This window comes from Falco rusticolus, chromosome 5, assembly GCF_015220075.1.
Source record: "Falco rusticolus isolate bFalRus1 chromosome 5, bFalRus1.pri, whole genome shotgun sequence".
Lineage (NCBI taxonomy): Eukaryota > Metazoa > Chordata > Aves > Falconiformes > Falconidae > Falco > Falco rusticolus.
Genome location: NC_051191.1, coordinates 45,266,581 through 45,291,071, shown reverse-complemented (window position 1 = coordinate 45,291,071; position 24,491 = coordinate 45,266,581). Strand labels below are relative to the sequence as shown.

The 24,491-nt window shown below is 38.9% G+C and overlaps 1 protein-coding gene across 7 annotated transcripts in view; it reads right to left on the bottom strand.

The window, feature by feature from the left end:
• The window catches only part of ANKS1B (ankyrin repeat and sterile alpha motif domain containing 1B), a 441,694-nt gene extending 428,271 nt beyond the window's left edge, over nt 1-13,423 (bottom strand). For all 7 annotated transcript variants that reach the window (XM_037390597.1, XM_037390600.1, XM_037390599.1 and 4 more), the window contains exon 1: nt 12,945-13,423. In XM_037390597.1, the coding sequence (XP_037246494.1) occupies nt 12,945-13,078 (134 nt within the window). In that variant the 5' untranslated portion in view covers nt 13,079-13,423. The remainder of the gene's footprint in view (nt 1-12,944) is intronic.
• Between the last annotated feature and the right edge of the window lie 11,068 nt (nt 13,424-24,491).

Below are 24,491 nucleotides of genomic sequence, written 5' to 3'. Positions count from 1 at the left end.
TAACAGCTTTGAAGTATTTCTGAAATCTAAATATTTTTTGAGTCTTGTTGAGACCCTTTTAATTTTATACATTCCCAGGTCTTTCCTTTCAGCAAAAGTGTACCTGTTTTAAGCTATTATATTTATTTGAAATATATATTGAATTTATTTTTTTTAAAAAGAAAGATTGCAATATTTTCAAATCTAGTGCAAGATACTTCCATCTTAATATGAAGATTTTGGCACTCTGGACACTTAGAGAGGAGAAGCAACTATCCAAAAATAAACTACTGTTCTTTAGGGGCAACTCATTAAGCAGTGGCTTGTTAAATGTAGAAGCAGCTGTAAAATACACATACAGATCACTTGACCAAACATCTGGAACTTTAACCTTATGAAACATTTGCCACTTCAATGCTTGAACTGAAGAAAGCATTAAGATGGGTGCTTTTTAAGTACATGCTTTCAGTTCTTCAAAGTAAATTTGCCTTTTGAGCAGTGTATTTTTTTTTAAATAATGGACATATGTGATCTAGATCATAATGAGTGGCGAGTAAAGGAAGCCTAGCCTCTGAGGTTCAGGACCTCACTGCATTTCTCATGACTCTCGATTCCTCTGCCTCTACACTCCACCCCTAAACCCAGCTGATGCCTGAGCCTGAACGCGCTCCCCAAGTTCAGTTTCTCGGTATTTAGAAGAGATCAAACAATGGCATCATACTGAGTATCTCTCAGTTTCTCCAGGATTTTCTGCAAAATCTGCATCTGGACCCAAATCTTCCGTCTTTGAGACATCTCTGACAATCTTCAACATAATTCATGAAGTGCACAAAACTAATATCACAATGTCACAATGAATTACTAACATTTTTAGACTCTTACAGGCAGATCCAAATCAATCACTTATTTTCTCAATCAGACCATGCTAGATGGGTGTGCCCTCCAACACCGGCATTATGCCAAAATTCTTGAGCCTGCAAGTGTACAATAAGCTTTTCATTTTACCTTTTTTCATTTATTCTTGCCTGAATGACAGAGACATGGAGGCTGAATACTGAAGTTTCTCTTTTTTGGTTAAGCAGTACCAACATAGTAAGTACTGGTGACCAGGACCGTCTTCATCTACTGTAAAGTTTACTCCTGAAGTAATTATGATTTGCCAGTTTAAGTAGGGAAATGATACACATCCTATTTATGCCTCAGAATACCTTTCTAAGGTACAATGTATAAAACACAATATTTTATCACTGGGGAATGACCTTGCTCTTTCCTGAATAACCATTTCCCACAAAAAAAGAGAGGAAAGTAGCATCCTTCCCCTACCTGCAGCTGTTTCACTTCCAGCTTTACAAATGACCTTCAGCAATTAAAGTTTGATTTTCCTTGTCTCACCTTTGTTGTTTCAGGTAATATAATGGGAATGTTATTTAAATGCATATCATTACTTGCCAAAAAGAAAAAAAAGAAGAAAGAAAATAAAATAAGAAATATCCTCCAGCACCTCTAATTCCACATAATTTTTTGCGGATATTAGATACCCATCAGGAGTTATAGTTTTTGTAAATTAATAGAGGCATCTCCAAATTCATTATGTTCTGTTCATCACCACACAAGTAGTCTATATCTACATTCTCAAAATACACTTTTTTTTGTTGAAAATATACATATTTTTCTGTGGAAATATTTATAGAAATATATATAGAAAAGTGCATTAAAAAATTATTGAGGTTGCAAAGGCAAGGATTTATTAGCTGGTGCTAAGTCATCCTGCTTACACATTATGTATTAGCCTTAACAGTTACATGATTCCATATTATTTTTCCTTGTGCAATGAATGATGATCCTGGAACAGCTGAAGGCGTACCCCCTATAATGGGAATGACTGAGTAAGAACTCTTCTTTTTGAAAATCAAAGGTATTAAAAGGTGCATTGGTATTTACTAAATCTATTAAACAAAGAAGAGGAACAACAGTCTAATGCTGCACCACAGAACTGGATTCTACCCATAACTGCACTCCAGAAACAAACCTCTGAACAGATCTTTATACATTTGAACATATAAAACGCTATTTAATTTATAGAGAATGTTCTTCACATAATACTGCATTAAGTTGTGAAACCCTTGCTGTGACATGCTACAAATGCTAAAAGAATGCAATTGAATAAATGCATAGAAGAAGAATCCACTGGAGCTATTAAATACAAAAACAACACATCTGTCTCAAAGCTGCTGTAAATTCTTGGAAGCTGAGAGAGTACATGAGAGGAAGTATTACTATATGCTTGCTTTGCTACTATGTTCTTCTAAGACCAGCCTAACTCCCAGTTAGGAGAGTTTGTAGAAGAATACTTGGCTAGAAGGACCTTCATTCTGATCAAGAAAAGCCGTTCCTACGTTTTTAAACTATATTAATACTGTGAAAAATGAGCACCTTGTAGTCACCAGTTAGAAACACCAAGTCAGTGGGTATGTCTCACCATAATCTAACTGTGCTTCAGTTATCATTTGTGAACTGCAGATATTAACACCTTTATCCAGTCACAGAAGTACTTTGACAGTAAACTCGTTAATGATGTGAAGCAGTCAGATAACTACAGTGACAAACACCACTGAAAAACCCAGGAGAAAACTTAATCATTCTTCTTCTAGAGAAGGGTTTGAATTGTGTGCAGTAAATAAGGCTCAGGGCTAAACACTGAATATTAAGGATAAAAAATCTTGAATAACTGCAGTGAGCACTGTCTACCCTGGGCTGCAGCTGAGGTAAGAACCTTGCCAAAGAAAACATTATAGGATTGCGTCATTAAAAAAAATATATAATGCCTACATTCAGGGGGCTAAATAAAAACTGCACCAGTGATCTTATTTTTACCATTAATAAAAAGTAAACTAAAACTCCAGAAATTTCATCATGTGGTGTCATCTTATCCATCACAACCTCTTCCAGTTAAACTACTTAGATGACCGATGGCACGTTATTAACCACTGTCTATTTTAGCACTAAAAGAAAAAGAGACAGTTTGCAAATGCATTACACAAATATTTGTTACAGCAAGGAAATACGAAAATGTCAGGCTTTGGATGAAAACTCTATTTCAGTAGTTACACATTTTCTCTTTATTCTGAATGTAAGCCCTGTTCCTTGTATCTTGTCTCCTAAACTTGCTGCTTCTGCTCCTCATCAGAGCTAACCTCCATGGTCATCAGCCTCAGTTCTTACTCCATCTCAATTCTTATACTTATTTCCTTTACCAACCGTTTCTAGCATTCCAGCCTTTTCAGATTTTTATCTACAGCCTACTTGCCAAAGCATTCCAAATACCCTTATTCAGGTCTCTCTCCCTCCACCTGTCTTCCAGCCACATCTCCTCACCCAGAACACATGCCTATTCCATTCTTTCAGAGACTTAATTTTCTGCTTATGTCATAACTCCTATCCTTCTGAAATCAAGGCTTACACAGTCTACATAAAATTAAAAATAGAGGGGATAGATTTAACTATTGTGACAGGCAAACAACAGATTTGTAACATATATATACACTATATACCATATGCCTTATTTCTACATTTGGTATATTTGGTTCTCTGAAATTTTACTTGTGCACATTGTGTGAGAAGATCCATGGGAGATCATTACTACTTGGTTATGCAAGATACTGCTCTTCAATAAATGTGCACAAAGCAGGAAGCAGAGTGATTGCAAATTACTTATGAGCATAATCTGACAAATTAGCTATACAGATGACAAGGAGGATATGGAAGTGGATAAATAATTACTTGAGAAAATTGAAAACTAAAAATAAGTGTAAATTACATTTTTAGGAAACCTTACCAAAGACTTAATTGAGATTCTGGGATCTAACCGCTAATACTAATGTGTTGGGTGTTTTCATCTGCAAAAATAAACTAGACACACAGATTCACAACTCATATCTAGCGGCATCTAAAAATAGAAAACAATGATCCTGACAAGTCAGCAAGTAAATATGGAAAACATTACACTCAGCTAACTCTCAGAACTACCAGCAACAAACACACTAGAAAGTTACACCACAAAGGTTTCAGATTCAGGCAATATGCAGAGGGAAAATACCGATTCCAGATGATATTCCCAATTCTAATTTACAAAACTCCTTTTTTTACTGTCTCTAAAAAAATCTTTCTCTTGTACACTTCTCATACTGTGACAACATGAATACCTTACAACTTAACCTATTTCAGCATTTGTCTGGGCTATGAAGGGTTAGGAAAAAATCCACATACCAATCACACCATTCTTAAAAGAGAAAGTTACTACTGTGCAAACTCAAAGACTAAATGTGATATTGATGTTCTTGTAGTGACTAATATGATGGAAAAAGAAGAAAACACAAAAAATTATCCAACTCCAGCATAAGAGCCTGTAGCGGTGCAAGAGGTCATTCACTCCCAGGTGCGGGACTTCACAATGGCTTTGGCTGAATTTCACAAGGCTCCCACCAGCCCTTTTCTCCAGCCTGCCCATGTCCCTCCTAATAGCAATTCTTCATATGAATTGTTTCTCTCCAGTTTGGCATCATCTACAAACCTGTTACACTGCTATATTGCAATCAATACTGGCCCTTGAATCCTGAGGAAACCCTCTAGTAGACATGAACAGTTGCATTCTTTATTGTTGATCACAACGCTCACAGCCATGCAGTCCACCCAGTTCCCACCCATCTTATCATCCTCTTAATCAGTCCACAGTTCACCATTTTGACTGAAAGAGACTGCTCTAAAGTAAAGTTAAAACACCATTCCTGGCTCTCCCCTTGACCACAGAGGCAGTTAATAGAAAGCAATTAAGGTTGGTCATGCATGATTTCAGCTCGGTAAATCCATGCTGGCTGTTCTCAGTCACATTCTTGTCCTTGGTGTATCTGGAAACTACCTCCATGAGGAGATGCTCTGTAACTTTCCCTAGGACTTTAGGTTAGACTGATGAGCGTGATGACCTCAGAACCTTTCTCTTGCCCTTTCTGAAAACGGACGTGACATTTTCCTTTTCCAGTCATCAGAAACTTCTCATGCTTGACATGATCTTCCAAAGATAACAGTGGCCTCACAGTAACATCGATCCCTTGAATTTAAGTGTTCCCCTGATCTTCCTCTACTGCAGGCAATGTTTCATTGCCACACAAATTTTGCTAGTAGGCTCAGGAACATGGGAAGCCAAACTTGTGAGACAAAAAAAAAAAAAAAAAAAAAAGGTAGAAAAGGCAGTGAATGCCTTGCCTTTTCCATGTGTTTTTTCACTAGGTCTCCTGCCCCAGTGAGCAGTATCTCTACTTTTTTTTTTTTCTTTTCTTTTTTTTTTTTTTTGGCTGTCAATGTAGTTATGCTTTTGCCATCCTTCACTAGTTTCAACTCCAGCTAAGGCTTTTCTAATTCCATTCTTGCACACTTGGCACATTTGCAACAAACGTCATGTGATACAACATTATGCATTTTCTGTATTTCTCATGTGGATTCTGCCTCAATACCTAATGTCTACTACTTCTGAATTCATCCAAACCAGCTATAAAATATGCAAGGATAGAATTCCTACCCTAATTTTGTTTTAACCTAACTATTTAAGTGGTCATTTATATATATTCTACATTTTCCTTCAACTAGAATTGTTCTCCTGTTCTTCACTGAAATATTTTTACCTACAAAAATATTTAAGTTAGGTTCAGTTTGAAATAAAATCATACAATATCTACTTTAGGTTGAGCTGAATCACTCCATATGTTCCCCAACTGTATCGACTAGATCTCCATTGGCTATAATGGGAACTTAAGACACCCAGCACAGACATCGACACCTACAGAAACATAGCTACCACTGGGTGTTTTAAATTGGAAACAAATAACACTCAAGATGTCATTTTTAGCATTTCTTCTTTCTTTAGAAAATGTATGTGCAATAAATGGGAAATAGTGTAAAATTATTTTAATAAAAGCACAATCTCGTGGAATTAAATCGCACAGATCCTTTCTTACATTAGATACATGTACCTTATTAGAAATTCATGGGTGTTAAATTAGGTACAGAAGACTTGTTGTATCACTTCTTAAATGCAAAGTGAACATACTGAAAATGCTATCAGGATTATCAGGAAAAAGTAATTAAAAAGTAATAAAAGTCTTCCCATAAAGGCTATAAAGTTCAAACAAAATGTATTCCCTACTTCCCAAAAGGATCCATGTACATGAAAATGTCACATCAGTAGGCAGGAATTAACACTGGTTATTATGCCTTACACATTCAACATTAGAAGTTGTCAAAATATTTTACCTTTAAGTAATAAAAATTATTAGGATGCATACTCTGATTGAAAGTGGCCAGCAGAAAAATTCCACAGCAGAACGGAATTCCAGCGGTGGAACTCATGTATATGTCACCTCCCCAGGCGAGCAGGCTAAGCTTGCTAAGGAAAGGGAGTATAACTGCACTCTACACTGTATTGTCCCTTAAGAGATTATATAGCAGTAGCATAAATTAAAGCAGTCTGTAGGATGGTTCAACTACTGCCTATGTTAGGGCAATAAAACAATGGGCTAGAGCTATAAGCAGCTCCTTAATGACTTACCCATGAATATCCATACAAACTGAAACTAAGGTAAACAAAAGAATCTACACGTAGATTTTTAGAAACATGGTTATGTTCTTCTCGATCACTAGTGCAGTAACTGTGAAAATGCTTGTCTTAAAAGCATCTGCATTTGCTCATCGTAACATTTCCAACCCTGACAAATCACAAGATAGCAGACCTTTCAGATTACATCATCATTCACTTTATTTCACCTATTAGCCCTCTCAGCTCTGCTATATCACTGTCACTTAAATGCAGCAATGTCATATATCAGTTTTAAAAATGTATAAAGAAGCATTAATTCTATTGAATTACCAAACTACTAAAACCATCAATGTCAGACAAGATGGAAAACAAGATGGAGATCAAAACGCATTTATATGGCTCTCTGTAGCATTAGATGCTAGCCATCTGGTGGCTAAGAATTCTAGAATTCTAAAAGAGTTCTTTTAAGTTACAGCCGCATCATCTTTCTTGGGATTTTCCTTACCTTCTTCTTAACATGTTTATACAATTTCTCTTCCAAGTCTTCCTGACTCCATCAGTCCTCCCAGTACTGCTGTATCCCATACCCTGATCCTATCTATGGGCAAATAATATGGCCTTGGTAGATTTTACACTAGGTCTGCAGTTCTTGCTGGTCATTTTTTACATTTGGTCTAACATTTTAGAAAATTAATAGAATGTATGCTTGAGCAATACTCAGAAAACAAGATCTGGAGTAAGGAGAAGAAAGAAGTTTATCCACAGAAATTAAATACAGAGCTGTGAATCCAGGACCACACTGAGCTCCTAGGAAAGATTTATTACACCAACTTTGTGAATTGCCTGGCCCTTAATAGTAAGATTTCCACCAGATGTCCTGGATACTGCCCGTATTGCTACTTCACATATTGTAAATGTTTCAAACTTGCAAAGAAATCTAAGGAATTCCATAGAGAAAATTTTGTCTAAACTTTGATTGAAACCATTTCTCAGAAATAAGGATAAAAATAAGTCCAAGAAAGGTAGAAAATAACAAAACAAAGGTTAAGTTTTAAGAGAATCTCATAATTTGAAAGGGCAAACAGGCAGAATCAGGGCATCAATTAACTATCACTGATACCAAACAGCACAAACTAAGTGTTGCGGTGATCATTAATTTGCATTTCATACTGAAAGACAAAAGGAAATAAAACTAAATATGTCCCCGGAAGACTTAAGTTTCCTACTCTAACAGGATAAAGAATCTGGGAATGCGAGTCTCTGCTTGGGACATCAGTACGAAAACTTCCATGTATTAATTAGTGTAACTAAGATTAGAAATAAGCATAGGCTAACTGGATGCCCCATTGACCTACACGTAACAAATACTTGCCATTTTATTATCTGCACTGGTTGTCTAAAATACCTTCTAACATAGACACAAGTGAGCTCAGAAGCATGTGAGCCCAGAACCCCGGTACTGCAAGCCTCATATAATACAATCTCTTTATAAGATCAAGCTAAGGAAGTTTCTCTTACTTTAAACAACACTATTTTCAATAAAAAATAAACCTAGTACCTTTATTTTTGTTGATTAGGTGATCCATCTGTTATTTAAATTATAACATGAAAACAACTTTGTTAAAATTTTAATTAAAACTTTATAAGGTATTTCAGTATTTAAAATACTTCCTGCTCTACAAGTCATATCTAAGTGTGATCTGATTTTGCACAGGAAGCTGAATGAATCACAGGGTTCTGCACAAGGATAGATGTAGGTCTGTGTGGCTCTCAGTGTGCACTAAGGCCATCAGGCTAAACTGTGGCTTTGCTATGAGCAAGACACTGCTCTGAGAAACAGACGAGGGAACAGATTGCAGCTCACAGATTGACAATCTGCTTGCTGGGTTTCCTATACTTTAGAGGAGAAATATCTTGGGCCAGGCCTATACATGGCATAGCTGTGCTAAAGGAGGATAAGCAGAGAATGGAGCCATTCCCTGCCACAGTCTGCCAAGCGTAGAAGGGGAAAAAACCAGCTCCACGCAGGCTGCTCCGCCCTCCCGTGCTGTGTAATGCCAGCAGCCAACAAAGAGCAAGAAGGGGCCAATTCACCCTTCCCTACTACTCTCTGCCAGTTCACATTAATTCATATTTTATCCCACAGTCCTGTTAAGAATACAAAGCTTTTTTAACATGTAAAGTTTAAAAAGACTAAAAATTAGCATTTAATCAAGAACTATGCATTTTTCTTTAGGTTGCAACATATTAGTAGGGCAAAAAGGCATGCACGTGACCTCAGGTGGCAAAATGATGTAAGGTCTCTAAGATACATGAAAATCTTCAAAGTTATTTTTCCTAAAACACTTTAAAAGAAACAAAGCCCGTCTCTATCCAATAATGAAAAATTGATTGGTCAATAAAAACATGTTACGTATATACAGATAATGAAATTAAGTAAATTAAAAATACCGGTTCTCTTAGAAACACTTTTTTAATGTGTTAAACCATTTAATGCACATTTAAGGATTTGGCATACAGGAACTGAATGATACATTCTGTTAAGAGGGACTATGGGATTTTACTCTCAAGTTTTCGTGTTTATACTGGAACAATATAAAAGCCAGTGAAATAATTTTACAATCTGTGAAAATTCTCTTTGCAATCTATTACATATCTAAAAGCCATACTTTTTTAATATAGGAAATATAGTTAATATACTAATGTATTACAATTCCAGGCAATGGAATCCCAGAAGCCCAGCTTTAGATGTCCTAGTGTATCCCACCTAGAATTTAGATGTATATCCGCAGGCCATGGTTCTTTGTTAAAGTCCATTAGACCACGCAGATGCCTCAGAAACTCATGAGCATCTAAAATTCCAATAAATACCCAGGTTTAAGTGAATTACTCTATGCCAGGTGTTTACTGAGGGTTATACTTGCTCTAGTACGTTGCAATGCCTTATGTTAACCTTTGCACCTGAGGAATTCATAGTATATTCACCCACAATCTTTACATTCCAGCACAGAGTATGGAGATTGAGGTAGGGTCCACAAACTGACCCAGAGCTTTTTAATGCTTCTCTTGAACTGAAACAAATTATAGGGTCCACATAGCCAAACCTCACTGATATTTTGTCATTCCTTTAGATAAATCAATTTGGGCATGAGGTCTTCTATAGCTTCTATTACAGGTATCTGGGTGTGTATCACCTCTTAATTAAGCATATATCATTTTTATGCAATTTGCACATACTCTGCTTTAAGCATGTGTTTAAATCCTCACAAGAATTAATTCATATATTTATATGAGTGCTTAAACAGCCTTCCAGAACAGTGTTGTTTTCCTGAACTGTTGTCATAATTTAATATAATGACTTATAACTTAAAAGTCAGCCCCTTAAAAATTACACCATTTACTCTACAATTAACATCAGCAGGTTCAGCCATAAAACAACCATACAAAAGCTTGCCCTCTTTCTCCCTCAAGTACCATAAAATACACCAAGAGTCAGAAAAAAAAAGTTATAAAAATGTAAATAGGAGATCAGAGCTCAGATAATTTGTTCCTTGGTTCAAGTAACAATCAATATATGTTTGTCAATTCATGACTGTTAGGTTTCATTCACAAGATATATAATTAATGCAAAGCAAATTTCCACAAAAAAAGGCATCAAGCCATGGAGAGCTCAGCCACATAAACTGAGTTGTCTCCAACACAGAAGAAATCCAAAGGGAAAGTGTACCGCTACTCAGACCAGCGCATCAGGCACAGTATTAGCCTGTTTGTATGCTGAAAGACTTGGACTTTTCCAACTTAATACTAGAAGAAGCATGAAACAACATGGACCTTTCTCAGCACAATGGGACAGGTACAGTTCTGGGGCACCATTTTAGGAACTGAGCAATAATTATGATCAATGAATCACCAGGAGTTACTGTCAAACACAATGTCCCCTAAAATTCTATAAAAAGAAAAACATGTCCCTATTTTTTTTCTATTGCTTTCTCTTTATTATAACTTTAAAAAGCAGTTGTTAGCCTAATAAACTGTATGCAAAAAATACTAGTATAGCTCTACTAGTAAGCTTCTTCAATTGATTTTCTATCAAAAAAATCTTCAGATCCCCCCAACATCAAAATCAAACTTTCATACTGTACAATTACGGTTCTTCTACAACTTTGCTATTTTCAGTAAGTGTTGATTTCCTAAACAGGCTCAAGATGCTAGTATGACTCCCTTTTAGTACCTTCTTTTGTTTCCACATGCTGTGTACCAAGACAGATCCAACCTTAATTGTGCATGTCATTTTGGACTTAATTCATAACTACTGGCATCAGATAGATCATGCAACATCTCAAAAAAAAAAAAAAAGTATGTTAAAATACCTAGCACATGTAATTATTTCTTGAAAGCACATTCTACAACAGATAGTAGCTTCTACTTTGGGCATTCCTGGTGAAGTCAATGAAATTCTTAAGATTCCCTCGAAAAAGCATTACATTCAATTGTGTGTTGGGTTGTGAATGTTTATGCACCAATCCATCACAAAATTATTTTCAAATGTATTCAAATACCTTCCTTAAAATTAGAAATATGTTAGCAGCTGTATGATAAATTTTTACTTTTAATTTTTGAAGTTATGTTTACAGAAGCCATAAGCATTCTTGATAGCATTAGTAAGAAATACCATAAATAAAACAGTACGTTTTACTTGCTTTATTTCTCTTTAAGCTAAGTACACTTCCAAAATAAAAGACTACAGTTGAGTTTACAACCTAAAATAGTTACATTCTGAATAACAAAGGATGACTGAGATGACCCATCTGTATATACAAAACACATGGTTAATGTGTTCTGTATACACAAAGTAAAAACACCACTGTTTAATAAAAAACACAATCAAATACACTCCTTCTGGATGTACAGAACTTACGATACATGACATGAAAGTAACAGTGCAAGAATATAGGACAGGCAGTAGCCCTGAAGAAAATCACTACACAAATCACACAGTAGAACTCTATTATAAATGGCTAGTCATTGTACTGAAGTGAACTTCTGTTTTATGAAAAATGTGTATCACATTTTAAGAAGACTCATACTTTAAATTCAGCCAATTACCTGGTGTACTTCTTGCTAAGCAACCTGTTCAAGTACAGTACAAAAAGCAATCACACAGTGTGTGTTTTGATTTTGGTCAATGGGCTAGTAATTCAACAATGATGCAGTAACTAATTGACCTGGTGCATCACAGAACTTTGGTAAACTATGAGTATCTGAACTGTTGTTTTTAGCACTAAAACCAGCTTTAAAATAGCAAGACTTTGTAACAGAATTTAAATGGGTTTAATTTGGACAGTTACAGTACATTTCCTCAGAGAGGGGATACTGAAATAATTGGAATACACTGACAAAGAGGTACTGGCAACGCAATCACAAATAGATTTTCATTTAAGCAATTTCCATTTCTCTAGGCCTTTTCTTTCGTTCAAAAAACCAAAACCAACCCAACAAAAACACACCAAAAGCCAAGCCAAACACCCCATTTATTCAAGTTCTAGGTCAACAGTGTTTCAGTTCATTCTTTTGCTATGCCTAGTGTAGTACTGAACACAAGCATTGCACTGTGTGCTGCAGACCTTCTCTTACTTGAATACTGTCTAATGTCATAAACGCCTGTGATGATGAAACTTAACATCAAAGCCATGCTGTAGATTGCCTGAGATACAACTAATAGCTGAAGTTAAGTCCTTTCACCCAACATGGCCAGTAACCCAGTTTCACCACACAAAATCCAGGTACCTTGGAAGTGATACTGCTCTTACCTAACCTGCTCCATAAGTTTTACTCCTCTGCCTCTATGATTTCTCATTAAAAAATAATAATATATACATTCCCTTTCTTTGTTTTGTAGGCTCATTCCTATGGCATGCCTAATTTCTTCTGCAAGTGAGGGTAGCAACTATGGGTGAGGGCACAGGGTGAAGCTATGGCTTTTTACACAAAATTCCACAATGCAACGCCTTGTCTGTGATTAACACTTCCATCTGTGATTAAAAGCAGCAATTTGAAGATGAAATATCAAAGAAAGGGTAATGAGTATATTGTGCGTATCAGCCCAGCATTAAAAAACACAAGTTCTGCACCACAGCTAGTAACAGAATGAACAAGTACCTTACAGACGCATTGAAGGCAAGAAATTCAGTAGCACTGTATTAATAAAATGACTGCCTGTGACTTTAAACGCAGGCACACTTGTACTTGGCGAGAGAGTGAACGATTTATTGTTACTATGAAGGATGCAGGAATGGAAATGAAGATGAGAGGGGCGATGATGATGGCAGGGAAGTGGAGGTCAATAACCCCAGCATCGGATGGGGAACGACGTCCCTACCTCAGTAAGCTGGACAAGGGAATAGCTCCAGATCCACTGCCCAGGATCCCTCCTTTCCTCCCAGAGAGGAGTTTCTCCACCAGAGCCACATTCCCAGTGCGAGCAGCTTCCAGCAGTTCCTGGTCCTTCCCCATGGTCGAGGAACCGAGCAGCCCCCCACGCACCCCGCCGCGCACCGGGAGAGCTACACCGCGGGCCACAGCGGCCCCCCCCCTCCACAGACCGCCCTCCTCTGCCCAGCCCCTGCCTCGGAGCAGAGATTCCTGCAGTCCCTTCCAGAGCAGCAGCGGGAGGGAGGAGAATCACCACCTCCTAGTTTCACCGGATCATTTCTGGGTGGAGTGTGGAGGAGAAGGCGCGGGGGGGGGACGGAGGACGGACGAGGCCATCGAAGAACCGACCCCCCCGCTCCCATGCACACGCAGCCCCGGCCCGCCGGACGGCGCGGGGGAGCGGGCAGCCCCAGCCCCCGTGCCCGCGGCCGGCCGGGCTGAGGGGAATAACGACCCCGCCGACGGGCGGGAGAAGGGCGGGGCGGGGGGAGGAGGCGCAGCCCTGACTTGCCAGGCCCGTTGCTGGGGAGACGCGGCTGGCGCGCGCTCACTGGCCGCCCGGGCTCGGCGCCCCCCCCGCCTGCCCCCGCCCTCCGGCCCGCGCGGCCCCGCCCCGCCCGCCCCTCGCCAGCGGCGGCGCCTCGCGCTCCACTGCGGTGTCGCGGGCCGGCCGTGGCTGCGGGCGGGGGGAGGCGCGCGCGCGGGGAGCGGCGTCCGCCGCGCCCGCCCCGCCAGGTGCATCGCCCCGGCGGCGGGGGCGCCGTGCGGGGCGGCGGGGGCGCCCGCCGCAGGTGCTCCGGGGCAGCGCCGGGGAGGTGGTGCCTCGTCGCGCTGCGGAAGGGGAAGGGAGGGACGCGGGTGCCGGGGCGAGGGGGGCCGAGCGGGTCCTCCCGTCGCTGAGGCGGCCGCGCGCGCCCCGGGCGCGGCAAGGAGCGAGGCTGCGCTGCCCCGCGGCGGGCGGGCCGGGGGGCGCGGGCGGGCCGGGGTCCGGGCTGAGGCACACAGGGGCCCGCCCCGCCCCCGAGGCGAATTAGCGGGTTGCGGGTGGGGTGGGGCGGAGGGGGCCGCGGCGGGGTGCGTGCGCGTGTGCGGGGACCCCCCGAAGAGGGATTTAACCCCATGCGGGGACGCGGCAGGGCACCAGCGCAGATGCGAGCCGGCTTCGTTGCGCAACCCGGCGTAGACAAAAGGGAAAATCCGGGCTCCGCTGAGGTCGGGAGCAAAACTGAGTTGGTAGCTCGGCGAATCGGGCAGGAGGGACTGCACACCCATCAGACGCCGGGATCGTGGCTTTTTAATGTTAGGAAATACAACAATCCCTTTGGTGTCAGATCCAGTCATCCCTTCTGGTACTCCTGGTACTCTTGGTTCTGTTATGGATTGCAGATACGTAAACTTTTGAATTGGGGGACTTTTTCAGGGCACCAGAATTAATTGTTCCTTATGATTTTTGGGTTCTGACAAGCTATGCTGAAAATGCTCAGTGCTGGCCAGGTCATAGGCACGTCCTTGTTTAATGCACCGCTTGATACTGTGCATATGTGAAAAGCCAGGTTACAGCCCCGTGTTCCTGGTCTAGTAATTGATGTAGCTAGAACTATAGGTACAACAGGCAACTCGGGTAAGATCCCTCACCATTCCCCCACTGAGACCAGTGGCATTCTCCCATGACCTGTGCTCACAAGATATAAAGCACAGCAATGGCAAAATGACATTGTGGCAGGCGGGGTTTTCATGTTATGTTTTCATAGAGTGTGTTAATTACTCCAGACCTATGGTACTTCCAAGTCAATGGAAAGATCCTTGTTGATGCCACAAATGATTTGGTTTAGTCCCTCTCAGTAACAGTTTTACAGGTGTTCTCGTACTTTTATTAGCTAAATAAATAACCTTAATCTCTTAAAAATCATTAGAAATTTCTTTCTGGGGTCAGATTTTCTGTTACAAAAGAAAAAATTATCATGAAGACCTATTGTTTCAATAGTCATCCACAGCGGCAAAACAGTATTTTTTAGCTAGAAAATGTAATTTACGTACTTTGGCATGAAATATACTTTCATACTTTCAGGACTTCAGACAGAAATGATGTCTTCTCCAATGTTGTCAACAGAACATGGCATGGAGCACTGGCATAAAATTATTAGGTGGAGAGACTTTATAACGGTGGCGTTTCCGATTGAAAAAGTCTGATACAAACAGCAATTTGAAGGTCTGATTCTGTGATCACAAGTGTTTCGTTATAGTTTAAATAAATAAATTTATAATCACATGAATTGGGATTATACAGTTTAAATTCTTAGTCACAGCAGGGTCACAGTGGAAAAGAGTAATTTAAAGCTGGAGTAAGAAGTTACGTATCTTGTTACCAGCCACTTGAGCACTGACTTGTTCTGAAAAAGTTAACCATAACAGACTAAGAATACTCCTGCATTCTGAAGCTTCTTGATGTCCTCTGTTAAGGTAGCCGTAGTTTCCCTTTTTTTCTGCCTTGTATTTGATTTTGTATGTGATCACATGCATTGCCTGATAAGTAGCATCTCACATGTATCCTCTGCATGAATAGATTTCTTCAAATTTGCTGAGATCCTCTGAAGGCAGGGTGTGTGCGTAAACCTGCACATTTGTGAAAAATTAATTAGAAGCAGATACTAAGGAAAACTCAGGTTTTTAAGAATTTGTATTTTTTATGTGGCTGGATCAGCAGATGGCAAATATGACTCAGTATAAACGTTACATAATTCTCAAAAATAAAATCTCAAGACTGTGCTCTAATTGAAAAGATCATCCAGAAAGCTGTTGAAGAACTGTACAGAGAATTGGGATAGAAATATCACTGGAGGAGACACATGCAGTACCCAGCAAATGCAGGAAGATGTTATGAATGTAGCGAGGCCCAAAACAGTCCAGTAAACCCATCAGCCTAGTGCCAAACAAAACTGCAAGAGCCAGAGGATTTAATTTCATTAGCAAATAGAGCAGAAAACAACTATTCTGTCAATCTGAAAAGTAAAAAGGAATTTAAGCAGCACTATTTAATGGAAGGGTTAAACATGGATAAATTCTAAGGCTACTGAAGTGAAGAATTCAGAACAGGGGTTGGTCTCTTTCCAGAGATGAAATCGATAGTGGACTGTAGTAAGAAAAACACGCCAAGGCTGAGTTGAATGTAAATGGTCAAACCTATTAGATCAGATTAACTCTGTTTTTTTAAATTTAAATTTTAAAAAAAAATGGGGTTTTTTGTGTTTTTAAATGTCTTACATTCTTTTTTCCTGGTAGTATCAAGACAACACTGTGGAGTTAAAAATTGTATGTACGATAAATACATTAACTAGACATAGAAAGTAGAAACATAGCTTTACATTTTGCAGCAGTTACAGATGAGAAAAATAATTTGTAAACCAGCCAGGAGATCTTTCAAAACATTGTATGCTTTTTGAGCTGTGCTGTTCCATACTACAGCAGAATTTTGATTCTATGATTTTAGTATTTGCAAAGACATTTTATGACCACTGCAGCTGTCAGTGTCTAAGTGGCATCACACCTTCAATCTCAGAATTTCTCTTAACAGTACATATGCTTTACCTTCTGTTTCCTTCCATTTTCTAAAATACCGGAGAAAGCAGTTAGCCTACCTAAAAATTCTTTTAACTGGTTTGTCATTTGAAAGGACTGGGATTGACTGCAATAAGCAGGGACTTAATATTTTTACAATGCAGCTATCACTTGGCTTTGTTCTCATTTCAGGGTGACAACTCCTTCATTTCCTCCTCCTGCAGCCTCCCATACTTAAAGGCGAATTAAATGGGTGTTTTCTAACATTCTTTGACTTTCCACTCTTTATTGCAGGAGCATGGAAGGGATATGAAAAACTGAGTTGCAAGTATTGAAAAAAACCAAATCTGTGATATTAAAAATAGTTGTATAGAACAGCAAACATACTAACATCATATTTCAGGACTGTCTATTATCAATTCTCTCATGTAAAGATATAAGGAAAGTCTTAAGATCCCTATTACGAATTCTGATGGATATTGTGAGAGCAAGCTCAAAATGCTGGAATGAACCATCCAATCAGTTTGGCAGTAGAAAATAAATTAGCATGAAATAGGTCTAATTGTTGTTCTCATATTTGTACACCCATGGTACGTCACAGATGAAGGCTGCAAAGTACCCAAGAGAAAATACTATTTCTCATGCACCCAGGTGGCAAGAGTTTTTCAGGCTTGGCATTGTCCTTTGCTCTTTATAGTATATATATAGTGTAAAAAAAGACACAGTGAACTTCAAACCACCATGACTAGCCTCGTGTTTGCACTGCTCATCTAGGACATATCTAAACATCAGGCTCGGAGGCCAAGTCCAAACTGGAGGTCTCAGGAGCCCATCTGAGCTCTTGAGGCCAGGTGTGAATGCCCATCATGTGTTGGTTCCCTGTCAGGATGAAACCCAGATGCACATCAGCCTTCCTCTGAAGGCCGCCTTTCCTCAGTGATGGGCTCAGAACGTAGATGGACAGAGTGGGCAGGTCCTAAATTTGATAACCAGGACACACCGTAATACTCACATTCTGCTTAGTTTAGCATTGAAATATGCAAAAGGACTTTAATCCTCCTGCACTGTAAAAGCGATAAAAACTTAAGGTACTAAACTTAACTCATGAGAAATGTAAGAAGAGTGACAACAGTGCTGTGCTTTCAAAAAAGCGCATGAATGCTTGGACTCATCAGATTAAGTAGAAGATGAAGTAATGTGTAAGAAAAGAAGCCATTTTTGGTGACTTATCCACAACAATCCTATCTCTGACTATACAGTTCTGCCTAGATCACATTTTCTGTAGGCACTTACCTGCTTTCAGGCATGTTGTCATGCTGGAAATTTGTAATGGAAAAGAACATGGAAGGAAATGGTCCCTTAGTGATGTTGCACAGCAGCAAGATGCTGTCTCAGCATTTGCACTGACCGACCCCACTACATCATTCTCATGTGCTCTGAACACACACAACAGCAAGAAATTAAACTATTATTCTGTCACGCAGACACTGACCCACAGAGTCAGCTGAACATACCATGGGAAATGTGCTGCATCCCCCAGAGGGCTGTCACATCCCACTGCTCAAAACTCTCAAGAACATATAGGCTGCGGGTTGTTTCTACACTGGAGGGCTGGGCCTTCAGAAACCAGTCATGGGATGGCACTGACAGTAAGTCAAATCCATCAGCCATGCCATTTCCAGTGCAACTGCAATTTTGCTCTGATGGCAGATGCTAAGGTTAACTGGTATATCTATACATTTCTTTGCGTGCATTACTTGTGTGACAGCAGGTGGGATTAGCAGTATCATTATTCATCCAATCCTTCTGCTCTGTTGTAGGTTTAGATCAGTTTGCTATCAAAATATGCCTATTTTTCATGCATTAGAGAGAAATGCAGAATCAAACGTGAATACCAGTTGGTAAGAGCAGCATGCTGATTAGATGCCCCAACCCAGCGTGTACTGACAGAACACAGTATTAAAGCTTTCCCTGTACGTACTGCTCAATGCACAGCTTGTTGCAATAAAAATAACTTGTTTCTACCTTTGATACATTGCAACCTCTTTTGGACTTTAAAATATTTTCCTCTTCTTGTTTTCTCTAAGACATGTGCAGCGTTGCCTACACATCAGATTTTGACTGCCTGAAAGGAAGATCACAGAAGTCTTAGCTGAAACGTTCTAGTGATGAGGGGCTGCAACTGAAAGTAAGCCAGCTGTCAGAACCGAGCACAAGCATTATCCTTGGCTCTTGACCAGCAGCATACAGGAATGCGCAGTGGGGGGACTGGTGTGTTATAAGGCAATACCACAGCTGGAGATATTCTGCCAGGGGTTTCCATTCAGTTTGTGTCTCTACCAAGAGCAGCTATTATATAGCTATTGTATTATATAGTGGCAAATCACTCCTCAGAATTTACAGAAATGGTTGAGCAAACACTTCCACATCATACGTCCTTCCGGTATGTTTATGCTTCTGGATACATCACGCAGACAACGTGATGACCAACAAGACAGAATGTATTTGAAATGTGCTGTCAAATGCGCAATGAAGAACAATCTTCCACTGATTCTCGTACTAGCTGTAATTTACCAAATCCTTGCAATTTCTAACTTAGATAATTTTTCTCAACAGAAGTGATACAGCTAGCCGAGTTTGCACTGGATCTTGGGCCTGGTCAAGTTTTTTTGAGTAAACATAACTACTGCTGGTGAAAAACTGGGTGACATTTCAACTACCAGAGCCTTTCTTTACAGGCTAATTCAAGTTACAGTCGCATAAGAAAAGGTTTTATTTTAAACAAACTCATAAATAAGAACTGCTTCTCTGCACCAGATTAAATTCCCCAAGGAGGCTGAAGGAACCTAAAATCTAACATTCATGAAATTAAAACAGTGAGGTGCACACTATTTTTTCGGATGGCCTTGGTAGTAGATGAGCGGAAGGTAGTAAATATGATGCTAGTAACTATTAAGGGGCTTGAAGGGGACTTTGGAGAACTACCGAGTCCGGTCTCCATGCCTGGCAAATTGGTAGGCATCTGGCTACATACAATAGTGAAGATTCAGTACAGGTTTTGGAGAAGCAAATCACATCTTGTATATCTGTTAGAGCTTCGGAGGAGTCAAAGAGCATATGGAAAATGGCAATTCAATCAATAAACTGTATGTACTTTCCAAAAAAGCTTTTGACAAGGTCCTTACTGAATACCTTTACAGAAACTAAACTGTAATGAAGTAAGAGGGATGATTCTCTTGCGAATGGACAATTGGTTAAAGGAGGGAAAGTAAAATGGAAGAACGGCCAGTTTTCACAGTGGCGAGAGGTTGTCAGGACAGCTGTGTATCTCTCTTAGGACCTGCACTGTCCAGCAAACTCATAAAGAATCTCTGAAGAAAATAGAAAGTGAAGTAACGAGCTTTTTAGCGAAGGAACACGTTTCAGAATAGCTTGAACTAGAACGGATTATGAAAGAGTACATCATGGCATTGTTCTAGCAGATAGTAAAATAGAAGGTGGAATTCAACATTGCCAAAAGAAAGCAATAATTTTATGTTGCAAAACAGGAGGGATTCCTCTTTAAAATTCCAAACCTGCTGTTACATCTCCTTAATCTTGAGTTATTTGGGCTATTTCTACGAAAATGTCCATTTAATGGTACATGGTAATCAAAATGGCAAATAAAACTGTTGGAAATTATTAGGAAAGGAAATGAGTATCATTATGTCAATGTATAAAACCATTGTGTTTGTCCTGTTTCAAAAAGACTACATCAGAATTAAGCACAATAAAGGAAAAGAGGTATAATCAGGTTTATAGTACAGCCTTGATATAGCCTAAATTGACATGGCCAGTTGAGCTTTAAAAAAATAACCATAGAGAGATATAATAGAAGCATCGTAAGCGGTATGGAAAAGGTAAATATAAAGCCCTTATCCATTATTTTTTCCTAAACAAGAACTAGGGAAATACAATGAAATTGGCAGGGGACAGGCTTTAAACGCATTAATGTATTTTTTCCATTCAAACATTTTAATTTAGAATAGGCTTAGCATTGCTTTGTATTACACTTAGTTGTGTGTGCTGTTACTCTGATAAATTGGCTTTTAGCATGGAGACTGCTACCTATACATGCACACTGATAGTAACACAGTAAAAGTAATAGATACGTACGCTTTGCTCATCATCTTGCTAATCAATCTTAACTCAGAATACTGCCTTTTGCAAGTGTAGTTTAATGTAGTCTTCATATGTAAGTTAAAATACAGAGATAATTGCTTACTATGTACATATACAACCACACAGCGATTCTGATGTTAAGGGTATTTTTGCTGTCTGCCAAGAGGAACAATTAATACCAGATCTGCCAGAGACTGCGATTTTGTGAAGATGATACTTGGCTGCTAGCACAAGATTAGGGCTCCTGACATATTTTATTCAGTTAGCCCAACAGTAAAAAGGTTCTTCATTCTTAATTACTTCTCCAAGCCCCACAAAACAACATTCTAGGGTATTTATTAAAATTTGAAAGCTAGTCCTGTACTGCCTAGGGAAGAAAATTATTACTTTTTGCATGAGAGGATGCATTTATGCAGTGAATTTCTAAATCTCATTTATCTCTTGTGTAACTGGATTACAGAGGAAAATATTAGCATAAGTAATTCATTTGCTAATGTGACATCTCTCTCATTCGCAGCCTTCAGACAATGCAATAGATTTCAGTTAAAAATAATAATTGGTGAAGTCTATGGATAAACCAGCAAATTCATTTGATTTATGCTTATCATTTATCTGAACCAAAGATGACTAAAAAAGCCCTGTTAATTTTAATTCACCAGCTAAGTTAAAGCTCTCAGAGGCAGAAACATACACAAAAAAATATTAAATGCAAGACAGATGTTTTAAGAACACAGTAGCATATTGACCTACATCAGAGCATCAGTAGCAAAGGTAGCAAAGAGGATTACAGGAATATCAGCATATACATGACACTTTTAACTGGAGCTGATTCAGCAAAGTACATTTAGGAATTAATCTTTAGATTCTTTTCTATAGGAAGAAAACTTTACAGCTATTTGTGATAAACGTTCTATTTCCATATTCTCTTAAGAGGATAGAGAATACACAGACATACTCTGCTACGGATATGCAAATAGGTTGGCATCATCCTAGAAAAAAAATGCAATAATTAATGCAAAATAATCTTTAATCAATAATTAACTATACCATAAACTGGAGCTAAAAAGATCAACCTCCAATAAAGAGATAGTGTAACAGAAGTACAGGAAACTGTATTAAAGCTGGGTGAATCGCTAAACTAAGATGAATAATTCAACCAGGAAAATTCTTAAGTCATCTAAATCTGATAACTGCTGTGATGAATTTTTTTACATTTGTTTCTTGCACACCCCTGAACCTGCCCATGCTGTAATTTCTTGAAAATAGGTTTTGTAATGGCAAACTGGTAAGCTTCTGTGACACTACTATTTTATCACATCATTCCTTTTTATGGTGAAGATACCATAAAACATTTTTAAAATTGAAACAGCAAAATATGGAACGGCCCAGTTTTAGTTTGATATTAACATTTCATCAAACTGCTGCTTCCCTAAGCAATATCCCGGTGAAGACACTGCTCTGTGTTAGCCTAATACCTTTTTATGATGTGGTTTGTTTCATCACCACCACCACTTCAGCAAGGGAACAATTCGGATTTGGTGTAGAAGCCAAGTCAATTTCTTTTCTTTCAGGTAGGACTTCTTACATCAAATCATCTTTCCCAGTTATTTTGAATCTTTTGGTACATTTTAAAATGCACTTGATCTAATACACATTGTGTACCCACATCTTCGTGGCATCTAAACTCACACCACTTGATTTAGTATCCAGCATGGCTTCATTTATTGTGCACTTCTTGCCACAATTTTTTGTTCCATAAAAATTCTCCTCACCTTTCTTTTCTGCTTCCTTCTCCTCTTTAATATGACTCCATATTTCTCACAGGGAAGATTACCCTGTTAGGATGGCTGTAGTGAAAACATACATCATGTTTAGGACACGTTTGAGTTACAGCTCTGCCTCATCCTTTTTTAAGTATGTGTGGCTTCAGTTATCTTCAGCCAGTATCTCCACCTCCAGCGCTTCAGTCCCAGATTCTTCTGGCAGGCCTGTTTCCACTGGAGTTCAGGAACGGTGAGATCCCACAATATCCGATAGAACTAAGCCCTCTGTTATTAATAAATCTCACTTTATGTAGGTTCTCCTAATTGGCATAAAAAGTTTCCGAGTGTCCTTAAAGTGAAGGGACATCAGCAAAGTGGGAGATTCTGGCAGCGATACTCTAATGGCAGTTTGTCAGTTAATAACCAACTACTACTAGCACTACGGTGTTGCTCAATGTACCTTTTGTCACCAAAAGGGGGGTGGGCGGAGGGAGGGGAAGGGACCTGTTACTGCCTAGAAGTCACAAATTGCTGCTAGGTAAAAATCTTGCTCTTGACTCACCAGCTGTAGATTTAAAGGCAGCAGTGTTGTTAAGGATGAAAGCTGTTCAGCCAGATAGGAACAAGTTTTTGTGAATAAGATGCTCAGAATTTGTTCTAGTGTTTTTCCCTACACTTATTTCAAATACTCTCCCTTGTCCCTCTTCCCTGACAGCAGTGACTTACAGCAGCTAAATAGGGGACATGTTTCGCACAGCCAGAAGGTGAAGGAGATTAACTCTACATCGTCTTTGCCTGCTGAAACATTTTGTCAAGTTCCATTTCAAGGAGTCTTTTTAAATCTTAACATTACGACTTCAAAGGAATACTCTTCTGTTGCATAAGTCGAAAATGCTTCTGATAATGGCAAAAGAAGGTTTAAGAACCTCACCACTCAGGTCATGGCCACTCTCAGATATATCTTCAGATGAGTAAGAGCTGGAAATTTAACTTGCAGTTTTCCATGAGAATTAGATATCGCCAGCTGTTAGTGATTTGGAAGGATTTAGAATCCAGTTAAAGCAACTAACTCTGATACTGGTTTAAAAAAATTCTCAGTGACTGTTTGCAACTTACCATATTTCTTACATTGCTCCTGGGTAGGTAATGAAATGCTGGAGATGATATATTTTTTATAATTTTTTTAAGAAAGCTGTTGTATAAATATTTTCAAGTACTCAAGAAGTCTGTAAATAGATTTATTTATTTTTTGGCAAATACTGCAGAACTATTGAATCTTATATTTTAGATGCAAATGAGGGAAAAATGTTTTGAGAACTCTTCCTGCTAAGTTTCACCAGAGAAGCCTCATTTCTATCCCAAAATCAGTTCAGGTAAATGTCTGTGCTTTTGTTGGTGTCCAGTATATTGTCTAATTCTGCAATGCATTCTAGTATGTGGCATTACAGGATGAGGATGACACCTTAAAAAAACCTCTCCATCACACTTATCCTGAGTAGCAGTCTCCTATTAGAAATAAAATTAAAAAATAAGTGGAAGGAATAAACCACATTAAGATTCCAGAGGAATGAAAAGATACCTGCTTTCTATGCTATTTTCTCTAACTATCTGACAAAAATAAAACGACCCCATTCCTACAGTAAATTTTATATAGATTGCTCTTCTCTCTGCTTAGTCATTCTGCCTGTAAGATTTTTAATAGCCAAACAGGATATGAAAAGAAATTATTCCAGATCACTTACCACACACACTATAGTGTTAACAGTGTTAATATAAACTATCTTATTAGATTACCATCTGGTGAAAGTCGGTAAGGTAGAGCATTTGTAAAGGATTAATTCTAGCTATTCCCAAAGATACACAGGAAAACCCTATATATGGTCCTTTTATTAAAAATGAGTAGAATAAAATCAGTTTTTTTCTAGTTACCAAGGAAATCGAACAAATACATTGGTAATATCAAGGTAGAGTTGTTTATCTCTGCAATGATAAATTTCCAGAAAGCCAGAAAAATT